The sequence below is a fragment of the Xiphophorus maculatus genome, chromosome 8 (assembly GCF_002775205.1).
Source record: "Xiphophorus maculatus strain JP 163 A chromosome 8, X_maculatus-5.0-male, whole genome shotgun sequence".
Classification (NCBI taxonomy): Eukaryota; Metazoa; Chordata; class Actinopteri; order Cyprinodontiformes; family Poeciliidae; genus Xiphophorus; species Xiphophorus maculatus.
Window position 1 is genome coordinate 11208484 of NC_036450.1, and position 14286 is coordinate 11222769.

The following is a 14286-nucleotide window of genomic DNA, read 5'->3' on the forward strand; positions in this document are numbered from 1 at the left end:
GCTTGCCAGGTTTCATCATCCCTCTGTATGTTCTTCAGAGATAGAATATGTTGAAACGAAGGCTGTGGGTTTTTAAAGCTCGCTGATTTCTTTGCCCCACTTCTCTGCACAATCCCCCACATCTGTTCTTGTTACATTAATGTGGGTAGGTAAGAGGTTTTACACTGTTAATACCAAGTGAAGAGTGTAATCATTCAGAAAAAAAATAGGTCATTTAAGTATTAATTGAGAAATATCAAAACTGATGAATCCCTGTTATCCTTTTAGCACCAGTCAGCTTTTTTTGATTAGGTCTTTTTAATAACCAATCTTCCCATGTTTGCAACATTACAAAAGAAAAGGAATTAATGTATGCCCAAGATTTAGGTTCGCAATAACTACTGGAAATTAGTGGAGAATGAAGGGTCAGTGAATGTTTCCAATGCTCGGTTGACATCTAGTTGGAAAATCCTGCACTTCCCTAAAAGACCAAGGATTAGAAAGGTTTCACACCAAATTGTTTGGGAGGAAAAGGCTGTCATCTAGTGGAAATATGTGCTAACTACAATGTTGGAACATCTAAATATCATCTAAATACAAAATATTTAGATGTTGCCTTTGTTGACGTTACACAATCATAGAAATATAGAAATTATTTAGAACCCCCAAGGCAAGTCTCAATGTTTATAATCTCTTAAATTTTTCACATATACATTTCATCACTCAATATTTAATAACTTGTGTTAGGATTAGGGTGCATTTTTTGTTTATTATCATTACCTTTAAGAGGCTTAGGAATACATGTGAAGAATACTTGCATATTTGAATATCTTTTTATAAGCTTTTGGGGAGATAATGTGTAAAAGACTCTGATTTCATAATCTTGTACCTTGACTTTTTTTTTCTTAATTTAAGGGATGAACAAAGTTTAAAAATGTTCTTATTTTCTTTTAATTTAATATTACATTTTGTTTACATTGAAAACATAGTTAATAAATTTCATATTTAATTCAACATTTTAAACATGACGTTTAATCTTGTGCGTTACATTTTAACTGTTTTGTCTTCTATTTCAAATTCTTCTAAAAATATTTGAGTTTCACATTATAACAGAAAAAATTTAATAAAGACAAATGACTCAATATGTGTACTTGTACAGCTTATATTCCTGTAGTGTCAGCAACCACAGCAACCAAGAACAGTAAAATCTACATTTATAATGTATATATATATATATAATCAATTGGCACATCAACATGTATGTGAGTCCATGTTTTCAGGTTTGTTCTATGATCCGTTCTGTGTTTCTGCTCTGCTGTCTTCTGCCTGTGAACACACACTCTGCTGTGGTTCCTCCTCTGAGCTCCTCTTGATAGTCAGCTCTCTCTCCGTCCCCTCAATACAAGGAACTTTGGCTGCCTGGATGTGGAGCTTTCCATCTGGAGAAAGATGGCAGCTGACGTCTTCATGGTTCACCCCTTCAGGCAGATCAAACTCCTGTCTGAACTCCTGCAGGCTGTAAGAATAGGAGCCTTTCCCATCCTCTTGTTTCTTCTCTCTCTTCCCGCTGACTCTCAGCTTCCTGCCCACCTGCCGGACTGACAGATCTTCTGGAGAAAAGCCCTGAGTGTCCAGGGTTAGGCCAAAGTGCTCCCCCTCTTTGTCCAGCTGGTAGGAGACTGGCTGCAGAGCCACGCTGTTCCTGAAAGGCTCTGTGTCCTCCAGGATCTGGCGTTGAAGGTTGTCCATCAGCTGCAGACTGCTGCGCAGCTCCTGTAGGTCTCTCTGCATGACATGCTGCTGGTAGAACAGAGGTCTGATCTCTGGCCACAGACTGCGTACAGGCCAGGAGAAGTCCATGAATGGACTGAGGGCAGATGGAAATCCATGAGAGCACAGCATCTTTCTTCTGTTTAGTCTTGAGTCTTCTTGTTATTCAGGCGTCTTTTCACTCCTGTGTTTCTTGTGTATGTTTCTGTCAGTCAGTGGGGCTGTCCCAGCTTTATATTCTAGCAGGAGGCGCTCCAGAGGCTTCCGGAAGTTTCTGGTAATTACTACAGAATTCCACTGGGTGGAGCTGTTTCACATGATCTATTGCGTCTGTAACATTTCTGGTCATAATTACAGTACCATTTGTGTCTGAGACGTGTTTATTTTTGTTTATTCTTAAGCTATAACGTCAAGTAAAATTAAGGGCTTTTTACATCTTTATGTAAAATTTATTTTTGCTAAGTTTTTATAGTAGTTATGTTATTGTTTACAGTAAATTGCTGTTGTTACTTTTTCAACCACTAACATTTAGTGACAAAAAAAAAAAAAAACACGGATAATTTTCTCAGTTATAAACATGCTAACATTTATATTTGATGGAGAGTTCTGGAGATAAATCTTAGTTAAAGATTTTTGTTTCATATCTGAATAATTGATTCAGTAATAAAAAACATGTTTATTATGTTGCCAAAAGAAAGTATATACATAATTTAATATATTATGTTTATACATAATATAAACATATATAATCATTGAAAGCATTTATTTAAGCTAATTTTTACAGGCTTTTTAAGAATCTACTTTATTTCCTATCAAGAGAGAATTCATCATTTTCTGGAACTTTCTGTTTCTCATCAACGATTTCCACTGGGAGGAGCTTCTTTAAATGATCATCTGGACATTTTTCTCAAAAACGTAAGTTATAGTCAAATAAACATGCATTTTTCCTCACCTAAAACTTCAGAGCATTTTATATTCTAAATTATGTTTGGTTTCAGACACTTAAGGAAACCCTACTTATTCCATCAGAATAACATAAAAATGTTTTATTGTATAATTTACTTAACATAAATGTCACTATTTATTGGAATGTTGGATGATAAATTCACTGAATATTTTAGTTTTTAAATCAAAGTAAGCTAAAGTCATGGACAAAGGAAACATCTAAGCCACCTATGAAACATAAAAGAAAGATCACCACATTATGTTTCTATCTATAAATTGTCAAAATGATTGTTAAAACAGCAGTCCATCATTTTTTTTAAGTATGACTTACTTGCTTTATGTCCAGTTTGTAACAATTACATCATTTGATTAGTATTTTTCATCATATGTGATATATATTTAGCTCACAATGTCATTAAAAGATTATTCCCTATGAATCACAATGCAAATATATTCTGGGCTTTTCTTTAGCTCATTTATTCAGCACACTTCTTGTACTGTATGTGGTGTTATTCTCTCCATAGAATATACCACTGATGATATTGTTCAATCTGCTCTGTTTATGAAAAACAAGAAAGGAAAATGGAGTCAGTATTTCCATCCACATAAACAAAGAAATGCATAAGTGCTACAAAACACAGTTGGATGTTTCCCAAAATGATTTGACAATAAACAGAGCTGTTAGCACACTTTATTTATAGGTTTTAGATGAATACTAAGCCATAATAGTAAGCAAACCTTCTGAAATGTTTTTAACTAGTTTGTGTTCAAAACTTTGATGGACAATTGTCTTACAATATTTATTTCAAAAAATTGGCCCAGAACTCAAGTTTACTTCAGTAAATAGGAATTTATCAAGATTACTTCCTTATGTACTCTTAATAATTTGAGATTTTTACATTCAAAGTGTAGTGTCCACCCCAATTTTACTACTACATAAGCATGCGTGTGTGTGTGTGTGTGTGTGTGTGTAGGTGTGTGTGTGTGTGTGTGTGTGTGTGTGTGTGTGTGTGTGTGTGTGTGTGTGTGTGTGTGTGTGTGTGTGTGTGTGTGTGTGTGTGTGTGTGTGTGTGTGTGTAGGTGTGTGGGCGTGTGTGTAGGTGTGTGGGCGTGTGTGTGTGTGTGTGTGTGTCCCTGCGTTGCTGCAAACTAATGATAATCATTACTGGTGAGCACAGATAATCTCTTAATGGTGGCAATGTAAACCATGCCCAACTGGGAAAAGAAAACAGTCAGAGCAGGAGGCATGTTCATACTAAAACAGAACACCAAAGATATAGGTATTTTGCATTTCTGTATCTATTTTTATATTGAGATGTCAAACATTTCTTTTCATTTTTCAGCAAATTTCATGTATTAAATGTTTCTTTAAGACAAAGTTGACTTGTTGACATTTACTTTTACTTGATTCAAGATTAAGTTAACATTAACTATTTTGTTTACATGCTTGAAGTTTTAGTATATTTTCAAGAAAAACACATCTTATCATAAATATCAATATAGTAGACGACAAATGGAAAAGAAGACCATTAACCACTTTTTGAAAAGATGTTTATATAAACCCTTTTACTGTACAAAAAAGCAGAATACACTCTTAATTGATAGAATGACAAATTGAAATTGACACATCAACATGTTTGTGAGTCCATGTTTTCATTTTTGTTCTATGATCTGTTCTGTGTTTCTGCTCTGCTGTCTTCTGCCTGTGAACACACACTCTGCTGTGGTTCCTCCTCTGAGCTCCTCTTGATAGTCAGTTTTCTCTCCGTCCCCTCGAAACAAGGAACTTTGGCTGCCTGGATGTGGAGCTTTCCATCTGGAGAAAGATGGCAGCTGACGTCTTCATGGTTCACCCCTTCAGGCAGATCAAACTCTTGTCTGAACTCCTGCAGGCTGTAAGAGTAGAAGCCTTTCCCGTCTTCTTGTTTCTTCTCCGTCTTCCCGCTGACTCTCAGTTTCCTGCCCACCTGCTGGACTGACAGATCTTCTGGAGAAAAGCCCTGAGTGTCCAGGGTTAGGCCAAAGTGCTCTCCCTCTTTGTCCAGCTGGTAGGAGACTGGCTGCAGAGCCACGCTGTTCCTGAAAGGCTCTGTGTCCTCCAGGATCTGGCGTTGAAGTTTGTCCATCATCTGCAGACTGCTGCGCAGCTCCTGTAGGTCTCTCTGCATGACATGCTGCTGGTAGAACAGAGGTCTGACCTCTGGCCACAGACTGCGTACAGGCCAGGAGAAGTCCATGAATGGACTGAGGGCAGACGGGAATCCATGAGAGCACAGCATCTTTCTTCTGTTTAGTCTTGAGTCTTCTTGTTATTCAGGCGTCTTTTCACTCCTGTGTTTCTAGTGTATCTTTCTGTCAGTCAGTGGGGCTGTCCCAGCTTTAGATTCTAGCAGGAGGCGCTTCAGGAAGTTTCTGGTAATTACTACAGAATTCCACTGGGTGGAGCTAATTCGCCTAATTTTTCACCTCTCAGTTCTGTTGCTTTATGCAGCGATAATCTCTTTAATCGTGTTTACTTTAGTAAGCTTGGAGCAATAACAAAAGTTCCACAACACTTGAAACCATTAATGAAGTACCAGTTCAATGATTATTACAAATATGAAAGCATAGTTTTGGTAGAAAAAATTCCTGAATATAAACATATTGTGCTGTACCATAATATATTCAGCAAATGATTCTTTTAACAGTTTCCTTTTAAATTTTATTCTGTAGTTTTTATGGTCCTGCACAGAAAGAAAGAAGTTCTTTTGGGTGCTGAATTACCTATACATATATTTGTATCTTGGCTTTTCTTTAACATTAAATCACAACAAAACATAAATTAATCTATAAAATATATAGTTCAATATCTCCATTACTTTTTATAAGTTTAATATTGATTCTCATGCAAGCATGCAGTACTTTTCGTTGTTGTATGAATTAACCTCAAACCAACATTTTTTTAAAAAACATCAAATGTTTTATATGCCATACAAATAAAATCATTTTTTGTCATTGACTGAAAACTTACTAAACATGATTATGTAAGTGATTGTTGAAAGTAGCCGTAGGAGAAACACATGATACATTAGGTGAATTAGCTCCACCCAGTGGAGGTCTGTAGTAATTACCAGAAACTTCCTGAAGTCTCTGGAGCGCCTCCTGCTAGAATATAAAGCTGGGACAGCCCCGCTGACTGACAGAAAGATACACTAGAAACACAGGAGTGAAAAGACGCCTGAATAACAAGAAGACTCAAGACTAAACAGAAGAAAGATGCTGTGCTCTCATGGATTCCCGTCTGCCCTCAGTCCATTCATGGACTTCTCCTGGCCTGTACGCAGTCTGTGGCCAGAGGTCAGACCTCTGTTCTACCAGCAGCATGTCATGCAGAGAGACCTACAGGAGCTGCGCAGCAGTATGCAGATGATGGACAAACTTCAGCGCCAGATCCTGGAGGACACAGAGCCTTTCAGGAACAGCGTGGCTCTGCAGCCAGTCTCCTACCAGCTGGACAAAGAGGGAGAGCACTTTGGCCTAACCCTGGACACTCAGGGCTTTTCTCCAGAAGATCTGTCAGTCCGGCAGGTGGGCAGGAAGCTGAGAGTCAGCGGGAAGACGGAGAAGAAACAAGAGGATGGGAAAGGCTCCTACTCTTACAGCCTGCAGGAGTTCAGACAGGAGTTTGATCTGCCTGAAGGGGTGAACCATGAAGACGTCAGCTGCCATCTTTCTCCAGATGGAAAACTCCACATCCAGGCAGCCAAAATTCCTTGTATCGAGGGGACGGAGAGAGAGCTGACTATCAAGAGGAGCTCAGAGGAGGAACCACAGCAGAGTGTTTGTTCACAGTCAGAAGACAGCAGAGCAGAAACACAGAACGGATCATAGAACAAACCTGAAAACATGGACTCACATACATGTTGATGTGCCAATGGGATGATTTTAGATTTCATTGATAATACTCTTGTGTGGATTAATGTTGTTTTGGTACATTACTGTATTTGTTAACAGAAACATTTGGAAAATTAAAGAATAATAAACAGTTAGTGGTTCTGTTGGTGTACTTTGTCTTAGTATATCGTAACAGAAATGACATTCCATCATGTAGAAAATAAATGTACCAATAAATAAAACGTTTTCTCAATGTTTGGGGAAACACTTTTGAAAATAAAATTGTATTATTGTTAAGTCCTTTGTGTGCATTTTTCATCTACACACTGGGAATATTATCTTCAATTAAAATGTTTTTTTACAAACTAAAATGTGCAGCTCAGTAATAAAATAGCAGAACAAACTACATATAAAGTGAACATAGGCCGAAATCAAAAATTGTTTTCTATGTTTAAAATATCATTGATTGAAATGAACAACATCTGTAGAATCATTACATCTGAAATGTAAAAATGTACACTTAAAATACTTGCATAATTCTATTAATTGGTTAAAGTAAAAATATTAATAATTAAATAAAACAAAAAGACAAGTACTTCTAAAACAATAAAATCTTATTTCTTGCTACATTAAAGAACATTAATAAACACCAGGCATGCTTTCATGCAATAATATTTTTTGAGAATTCTCTGTTATAAATTATTTAATAAACTGGTTGTGTATATTTGTTATAAATCTGTAAAAGATTTCTTAAAAATGGAAAAGAAATATATTAAACTAATTAATTATGATGACTAATGCAATATTTTCACTTAAAGATGTTAGGCATGATTATACCTAATAACATCAGGTATAATAACATCATTTTAAGCATGAAAGATATTCTTTATTTGTTTAATAAAACCTTGTTCCCTATATTTTTTTTAGTATGGCAATAAATAAGATACCAGTTGAGCAGTACTTGTCTTTATGTTGTGTTTTTATTCTTCTTTTCAATATCTTAAACAATCAATAGAGTTTTGTTCATATTTCATGCATATATTTTTACATTTTCATGTAATTTCACAGATAATGTTTGTTTCAGTTATATTTAAAATTTTGAAGACAATATTTGATTATTCCTTATTTTATATTTAGAAATACCTGGTATTTTACTGGTGCCCATTTTTAAAGTAGCTAAATTTTCAAAATGTAAAACGTTGATTTTTATTTAATGTAAAGTTCTCAGATTGTAAATTAAAACATGCACACTCATTTGTCAACAAATTTCAAATTTTATTTTCAAGTGTATGCCAAACAACAGCGAAAAGATGCTTCCATTTATTGATACAATTATTTTCTACATGTTTCATGTTATTTTCTAATGTTGTGTTCTTATGTATTCTCATAAAGGCTAAATATTGAAAACAACAGGAGAACCACTAACTGTTAACTAATTTTTAATTTTACAAATGTTTCTTTGTACAAACCCAATAACCTAAAAACTGAACACGACCATCACCAAAGAAATCTAAAATCATCCCATTGGCACATCAACATGTTTGTGAGTTCATGTTTTCAGGTTTGTTCTATGATCCGTTCTGTGTTTCTGCTCTGCTGTCTTCTGCCTGTGAACACACACTCTGCTGTGGTTCCTCCTCTGAGCTCCTCTTGATAGTCAGCTCTCTCTCCGTCCCCTCGATACAAGGAACTTTGGCTGCCTGGATGTGGAGCTTTCCATCTGGAGAAAGATGGCAGCTGACGTCTTCATGGTTCACCCCTTCAGGCAGATCAAACTCTTGTCTGAACTCCTGCAGGCTGTAAGAGTAGAAGCCTGTCCCGTCTTCTTGTTTCTTCTCTGTCTTCCCGCTGACTCTCAGTTTCCTGCCCACCTGCCGGACTGACAGATCTTCTGGAGAAAAGCCCTGAGTGTCCAGGGTTAGGCCAAAGTGCTCCCCCTCCCTCTTTGTGCAGCTGGTAGGAGACTGGCTGCAGAGCCACGCTGTTCCTGAAAGGCTCTGTGTCCTCCAGGATCTGGCGTTGAAGTTTGTCCATCAGCTGCAGACTGCTGCGCAGCTCCTGTAGGTCTCTCTGCATGACATGCTGCTGGTAGAACAGAGGTCTGACCTCTGGCCACAGACTGCGTACAGGCCAGGAGAAGTCCATGAATGGACTGAGGGCAGACGGGAATCCATGAGAGCACAGCATCTTTCTTCTGTTTAGTCTTGAGTCTTCTTGTTATTCAGGCGTCTCTTCACTCCTGTGTTTCTTGTGTATCTTTCTGTCAGTCAGTGGGGCTGTCCCAGCTTTATATTCTAGCAGGAGGCGCTCCAGAGACTTCAGGAAGTTTCTGGTAATTACTACAGAATTCCACTTGGGGGAGCTCTTTCACATAATCTGTCTTGTCTGTGAAGTCTCTGTTCACAGTAATAAAGTGTCTCACATATATCTCTTCTTAAAATACATCACTATTAATATGAACTACCTCTTTAGTTTATTCTGAAAAAAATGTTTTTGGTCATTTTTTCCAGCAGTTGTTCTAAAACATAATGTTAGTTACATCAATTATTTTCTTAACAGGAGGCACTACCAGATTCCCCAGTAATTTTCCTGTAATAACCACAGAGCTAAACTTGGTGGAGCAGTTCCAGATGAGATAATTTTCCTTTTTCATTTTGTGCTTCTTGATATAATTTAAATGTGTATAATAGTTTTTGTATAATAGGCACATAAGACTTTTTTCGTGATCATTAACTGTTTCATATGCCAAGTTGTGCTTATTTTCAAAATCTATATTTCATTAAAAATTTTGTTCTTTTATAAATTGTTTTTGAAGTCGAAAGTCTATTTTCCACAACACTGTTAATCTTTGGGGGTTGACATTTAATTAAATAAGTACAACTTATTAAACATTAGATGTCTTTCTATTTTTCTAATTTTTTGCTTATACAATTTCATGATCATTGATCTCCTTCATTTTAATCTAGTTAAATATAATTATTTCAAAATGTTTCAGTTATCAGTTATAGCCAAAAACCTAAATTTACCAATGATTAACCAACATCAAGCCTAACATCCGTTCCCATAACTTTTCCCATTCCATAATCAATTTTTTATAATGATATAAATATAACTTTGTCACAAAATCTACAGAAAGCGGGACAGCTTATTAAATTTCCCAAATATCTATTATATAACTGTTTTAGTATTGTCAAAGTAGTGTAATTATTACCACTTGTTTATGTTTTTCTATATTAAGTTGAAGGACCACTTATAGTGCAGGTAAAAAGCAAAGAATGTAGCTTTGGGATAATGACAAACATGTAGTTTCATTGTCATTATTTCCTTTATATACTTCTCAGATATTCCATAAACATATATGGAAAGCTCAAGCTGTATTACATTTTTATTTACGTAATATTCCTCTGGGGCTGACCAGACCTTTGTTGCCTTGCAGTAACAAATGTCCTGAGTGTTTATTTCACAATGGTATGAATGTTCTCCCTATGCATGCTTGGATATTCCTCCAAGCGTCCAAGTACATGACTGCAAGGTCAATTGGTCTCTTTTTTTTATCATTTGGCACAAATGTGTGTGCAAGTATTGCTGTATTGTCACCGTTATAAAGGACGGAATTCAAATTGTAATATCATATTTTTTCGATAGGTGTTAATGATACTGTAGAAAGTGAAAGATATATCATCATTGCTGTGTTTTCAATAATTTTTATTTATTTATTTATTTATTTATTTTTTTGCCAGGCTTTAATGAGAGCACAATTCAAACTCCATATTAGATTTAGGTGTGTATTACCTCTAACAGCATCTAGATGTTCAACTGCGAAAAAGAAAATACATTTCAGATGATACAAATAATTAAGACTGCCCTAAATGTGTTCAAAGCTTCTTGCTTCTCGATGTTTTCTCCTAAGTGGTAATCAGCTTAGTAATGGTTCTCCTGTGGTCATCAGATGGACTTATATCTTGTGAGTGCATTACTCCAAACCCATTGTCTGCATATTAGTACATCGATCAATAGCTATGGCTAGACTAGTATGGTATTTAGTATCACAGACACAAGATGAGAGAGAGAATAGTGTGGCTATGCAAGGGAAAGAATTGTATAGCTCTGAACAATGTCTTATTCTAGTTATGAAAATGTACACAAAAAAATATTTTCATATTTGCACTTTTGTAGGGTCTGAGAAAGTGCAACAACATAACATGACCACCATTTTAAAATTACAATATAAGAAACAATTTATTGAAAATATTTAGTGTCTCAAGATAAAATCAAACCATTCCATTGCAACTTGTGCATACAACACACAATTTCTCCTTTGCTAGTCTTTCCCCCCCTTATCACCTACTTATCTACCTACTGTCTGCTGTCTGCACTGACAGAATCAAATCTTGTTATTTTTTCTCCTTATAAAGCGTCAACTGTCCTTCACTAGGGGTCTTTGCGTAAATCATTACACACTGAATTGAAATAACCCACATCATGGTACTGCCTCCACCTGGTTAAGAGATTTGAAAGCTTTGCCTTGACTCCTCCAAACCTTCTTCTTGTCATTATCATTAAAAACAAAACAAAACAAAAAAAAATCAATCAAGTTGCTTTCAGCATCCTCTTAGTCCATGGTGTGATAGCCTTGAGACTTAATCGTACCTTGTTGTCCTTGAACAAACTATCCAACTCCCTCTATGCTTATGTTAACCATTTAAAGGTTTCAAAGGTATTTGAAACGTGGACACAAATGGATGTTCAATAGTACAAGGATTCCAAAGATTAAACCTCCCAAAGAACCGCCTAAAGGCCCCATATCAACACAACTAAAGATTTGTGGACTATGCACCAGATCAAACTCAGGAATCTATAACCTCTTCTAATTCTGACACCAGTGGCCGTATCGTGGTTTGATGACAACATCATGTGTATTGATGACCACTCACTGAGAAATATTTCAACAAACATTCACATTGAAGATTAAAAATAATATATAATAAATACAAATTTGTGAACACAATTCTTGTATTTGGATCTTATTGAACTTACTAAATATGTTGACAGTGCAAAACAAAAATGAGTGATTGTGATGCATTATCAATGGCTCAAAATTAACAAGGACAGCACACAAACTTTCCATTAGCAATGTATATTAAACAATTTTATTTGCACATAAAGCATACTTCAGTTTGTCCATTTACAAATCTTTATCTTTCTAAAATATTGGAGAAATGTTTTTAGATAAAATAGGGCACATTGGTACAAGCAATGACAAAAACAAGAGTTTGAGGTGTGTTATTGCTCTGTAAAGTTCCTGTAATAAAGTACCTTCTGAGGTAGATCAGTCTCCTCCTGGGAGTTACGTAATTCTCCACAGGAAAGGTTGATTAAAGGTGACCTTACCATGCACTGCCTCCTGGCCACAGTATGTAATTATTTTTCAAATTAGTGTAGTGGCCGCAGTCGTCTGGTACTTACTAAATCTTATTTGCTTTGCAAATGAGACTCAGCATTGAGCAGGCAGGTTCTGGAGTTGTTTCCATAGGGTCAGCATTTCCTTTGGATTCCGTCTGTGAACAAGTAGAACAGACCTGTATGCACACGGATTGTTTCTGTCTGTAGCGGGGAGATCAAATGTTAAGAAACCCGGGTGGTGGACTGGAGAAAGCCCGAGTCTGTTTAGGCACATCCCAAGGTAGACATCATCAATAGGGAAAAGACGAACCCTTTCAGACACCTCCTGTAAACGTAAGGCGAGTGAGCCTGAATACACCACCCCTCCTCCACCAGCGTAAGGTGGGTACACACCTTTGTAAAAACTTTCCGGTATGTAGTATTTCATGGATGGCTCACGGTTCGGCATTGCATTGCTGATCACATCGCCGACAAACAAATTCATGTCTGTTTCATTAGTATAGGTTCTCCAAAGCTTGTGCTCCTCCATTTTTTTATGCAGGTAACTCAGAAGGGCATCTGTCCGAACAAAAACATCGTCATCGCCTTTGAAGACAAAAGCGGCGGTAGAGCAGTACTGCTTGAACCATCTCCACAGCAGCAGGTCCTTCAAGGTCAAATTGAAGAACGTATCCCTGAAATCCCACTGCAGAATATCTCCGTACTTCTCGTTCTCAAGTTCCAGAAGGTTCTTCAGGTCTGGGTAAGGACCTGTACTCGAGTCCTGCCTTCCGAGCAGGAAAACCGTGCGCACTAATCCCCCTTTTGTATTGAACTCCCCCTTCACCAGACCCCTGTGTCCCCATGTTTCACGTATGGCCTGTCGGTTTTCAAAGTTCCCCACTTGTGATTTGATAGCGATGAGGAGCATTGGAGACCCCACCCCAGTGGTATCTTTGTTCCTCTGACACATACGTGGCTGGTTGATAAGAAGAGGGTACTTCCTGCAGTGCATTGACTTGATAAATGCTCTAATTTGCTCTGGCATGCTGTTGAAGTCATTCACGCTAGGAACTGAACACTTCTGTGACATGCAGTCTGATAAACAATTATCCTCAATTTCAGTGAAAGGCTGACCTTTTGGGCTTCTCTGCATCCCAGTTAGGTTTCCTCTTAATATTGGATTGTGCTGACGGTCCCAGCTGTGCTGCAACTGGTTCCACAGTGCACTGTCCTCCAGGCGAAGGTTCCAGAAAGGACCAAGTGGGTGTGAGGCCAGGGTGGAAGAATTGGCTGAAATCCCTGGAGCAATGTAGTGAATGATTACTTTTGGAGGAGCGTAAGAAATGGTGACAAATATGGTCACCATGATGTAAATCACAAGGTGTCCAGTCATCATACATGGCAGCAAGCACATGCATAGTAGTCTCCCGTTGCATTTGCAGCATTTTCCCATTGTTGCAAGTCAAAAACCTGCACAAAAAGCATAGTTTTATATGAATATATAAATAATCAAAACAGATAACGTTATAACATTATATCCGCTCTCTCTTAACAGGAAACACAACAGTGGGATAAATCTGATTTTGCAAATCCCCTTTAACGCTCTGGAGTTTCTGTTCCCTTGGTGACCGTCCAGTGGGGGTTATTATCTGTTCTTGTTGACACTCTGAACCTCATCGAGTACAGCTGAATACCTGAGCCCCTGAAGAAAATATTACATAACAGGCAGCCCCTTTGTCTTTCATTTGATATAAATATTCCTCTCTACACTTGCTTTGTCAAGTATTGTCCCTATCCTCATACGTATTACTTACCACTGGTTTAAATCTCACTGGATCAGCTGGAAAAGAAAGAAAAAAAAGCCAAGTCTCCACTCTTCTGATGTGGTTATGAGTCGGTCACTTCAGGGGACACCTGTTGAAAATCCTTTATACCACAACAGTACATCCTCTAACTGTACATCTATCAAGTGCTCCTCTGGTGCTGTGCCAAGAGCAGCTGAGCAACGCGTCCCATATGAGGCAGCTTGTGCACAACGAGCATGCGTCTCTACGACTCCTCATTAGATAATGAGGAGAAAACACCCACAAGGAGGGCGTATTATCTTTAGTGAACACTGACTAATGTTACTCTGTGATTTCTCAGAAGCAGATTTGATTTGCATCCATGCTCTATAGGCAAATATTCTCATGGTACAAACCAAATGTGCAACCAAAATGAAATTAACCGTGTAATGGTTCTGTTGTGAGTGATTTGTCAAGGCATATTTAACTGAGGCTACAGAAGCTTATATGAAAACACAGTGACTTGCAAAATTATCCATGTCTCTGGGAT

The 14286-nt window shown here is 37.3% G+C and overlaps 4 protein-coding genes and 1 pseudogene across 4 annotated transcripts; 1 reads left to right on the top strand and 4 right to left on the bottom strand.

Moving 5' to 3' along the window:
• Positions 1 to 964: 964 nt before the first annotated feature.
• On the bottom strand, positions 965 to 8811 carry LOC102225689 (annotated as a pseudogene).
• LOC102221741 (heat shock protein 30-like) lies at positions 1247 to 1973 on the bottom strand. Its single transcript, XM_005803953.2, has one exon. It carries the CDS (start codon positions 1879 to 1881, stop codon positions 1267 to 1269), a length of 615 nt encoding a protein of 204 aa, XP_005804010.1. The 5' UTR covers positions 1882 to 1973; the 3' UTR covers positions 1247 to 1266.
• On the bottom strand, positions 4185 to 5065 carry LOC111609415 (heat shock protein 30-like). Its single transcript, XM_023337815.1, has one exon. It carries the CDS (start codon positions 4971 to 4973, stop codon positions 4359 to 4361), a length of 615 nt encoding a protein of 204 aa, XP_023193583.1. The 5' UTR covers positions 4974 to 5065; the 3' UTR covers positions 4185 to 4358.
• LOC102225424 (heat shock protein 30-like) lies at positions 5876 to 6829 on the top strand. The gene has a single exon (XM_005817403.2). The coding sequence runs from the start codon at positions 5950 to 5952 to the stop codon at positions 6562 to 6564; it is 615 nt and encodes a 204-aa protein (XP_005817460.1). The 5' UTR covers positions 5876 to 5949; the 3' UTR covers positions 6565 to 6829.
• Positions 8812 to 11794: 2983 nt separating the features above from the next.
• Positions 11795 to 13889, bottom strand: LOC102221480 (N-acetyllactosaminide beta-1,3-N-acetylglucosaminyltransferase 2-like). The gene is made up of 2 exons (XM_005803952.3): positions 13767 to 13889; positions 11795 to 13422 (listed from the first exon to the last, which is right to left on the bottom strand). Exon 2 carries the CDS (start codon positions 13403 to 13405, stop codon positions 12062 to 12064), a length of 1344 nt encoding a protein of 447 aa, XP_005804009.2. The 5' UTR covers positions 13406 to 13422; positions 13767 to 13889; the 3' UTR covers positions 11795 to 12061.
• Between the last annotated feature and the right edge of the window lie 397 nt (positions 13890 to 14286).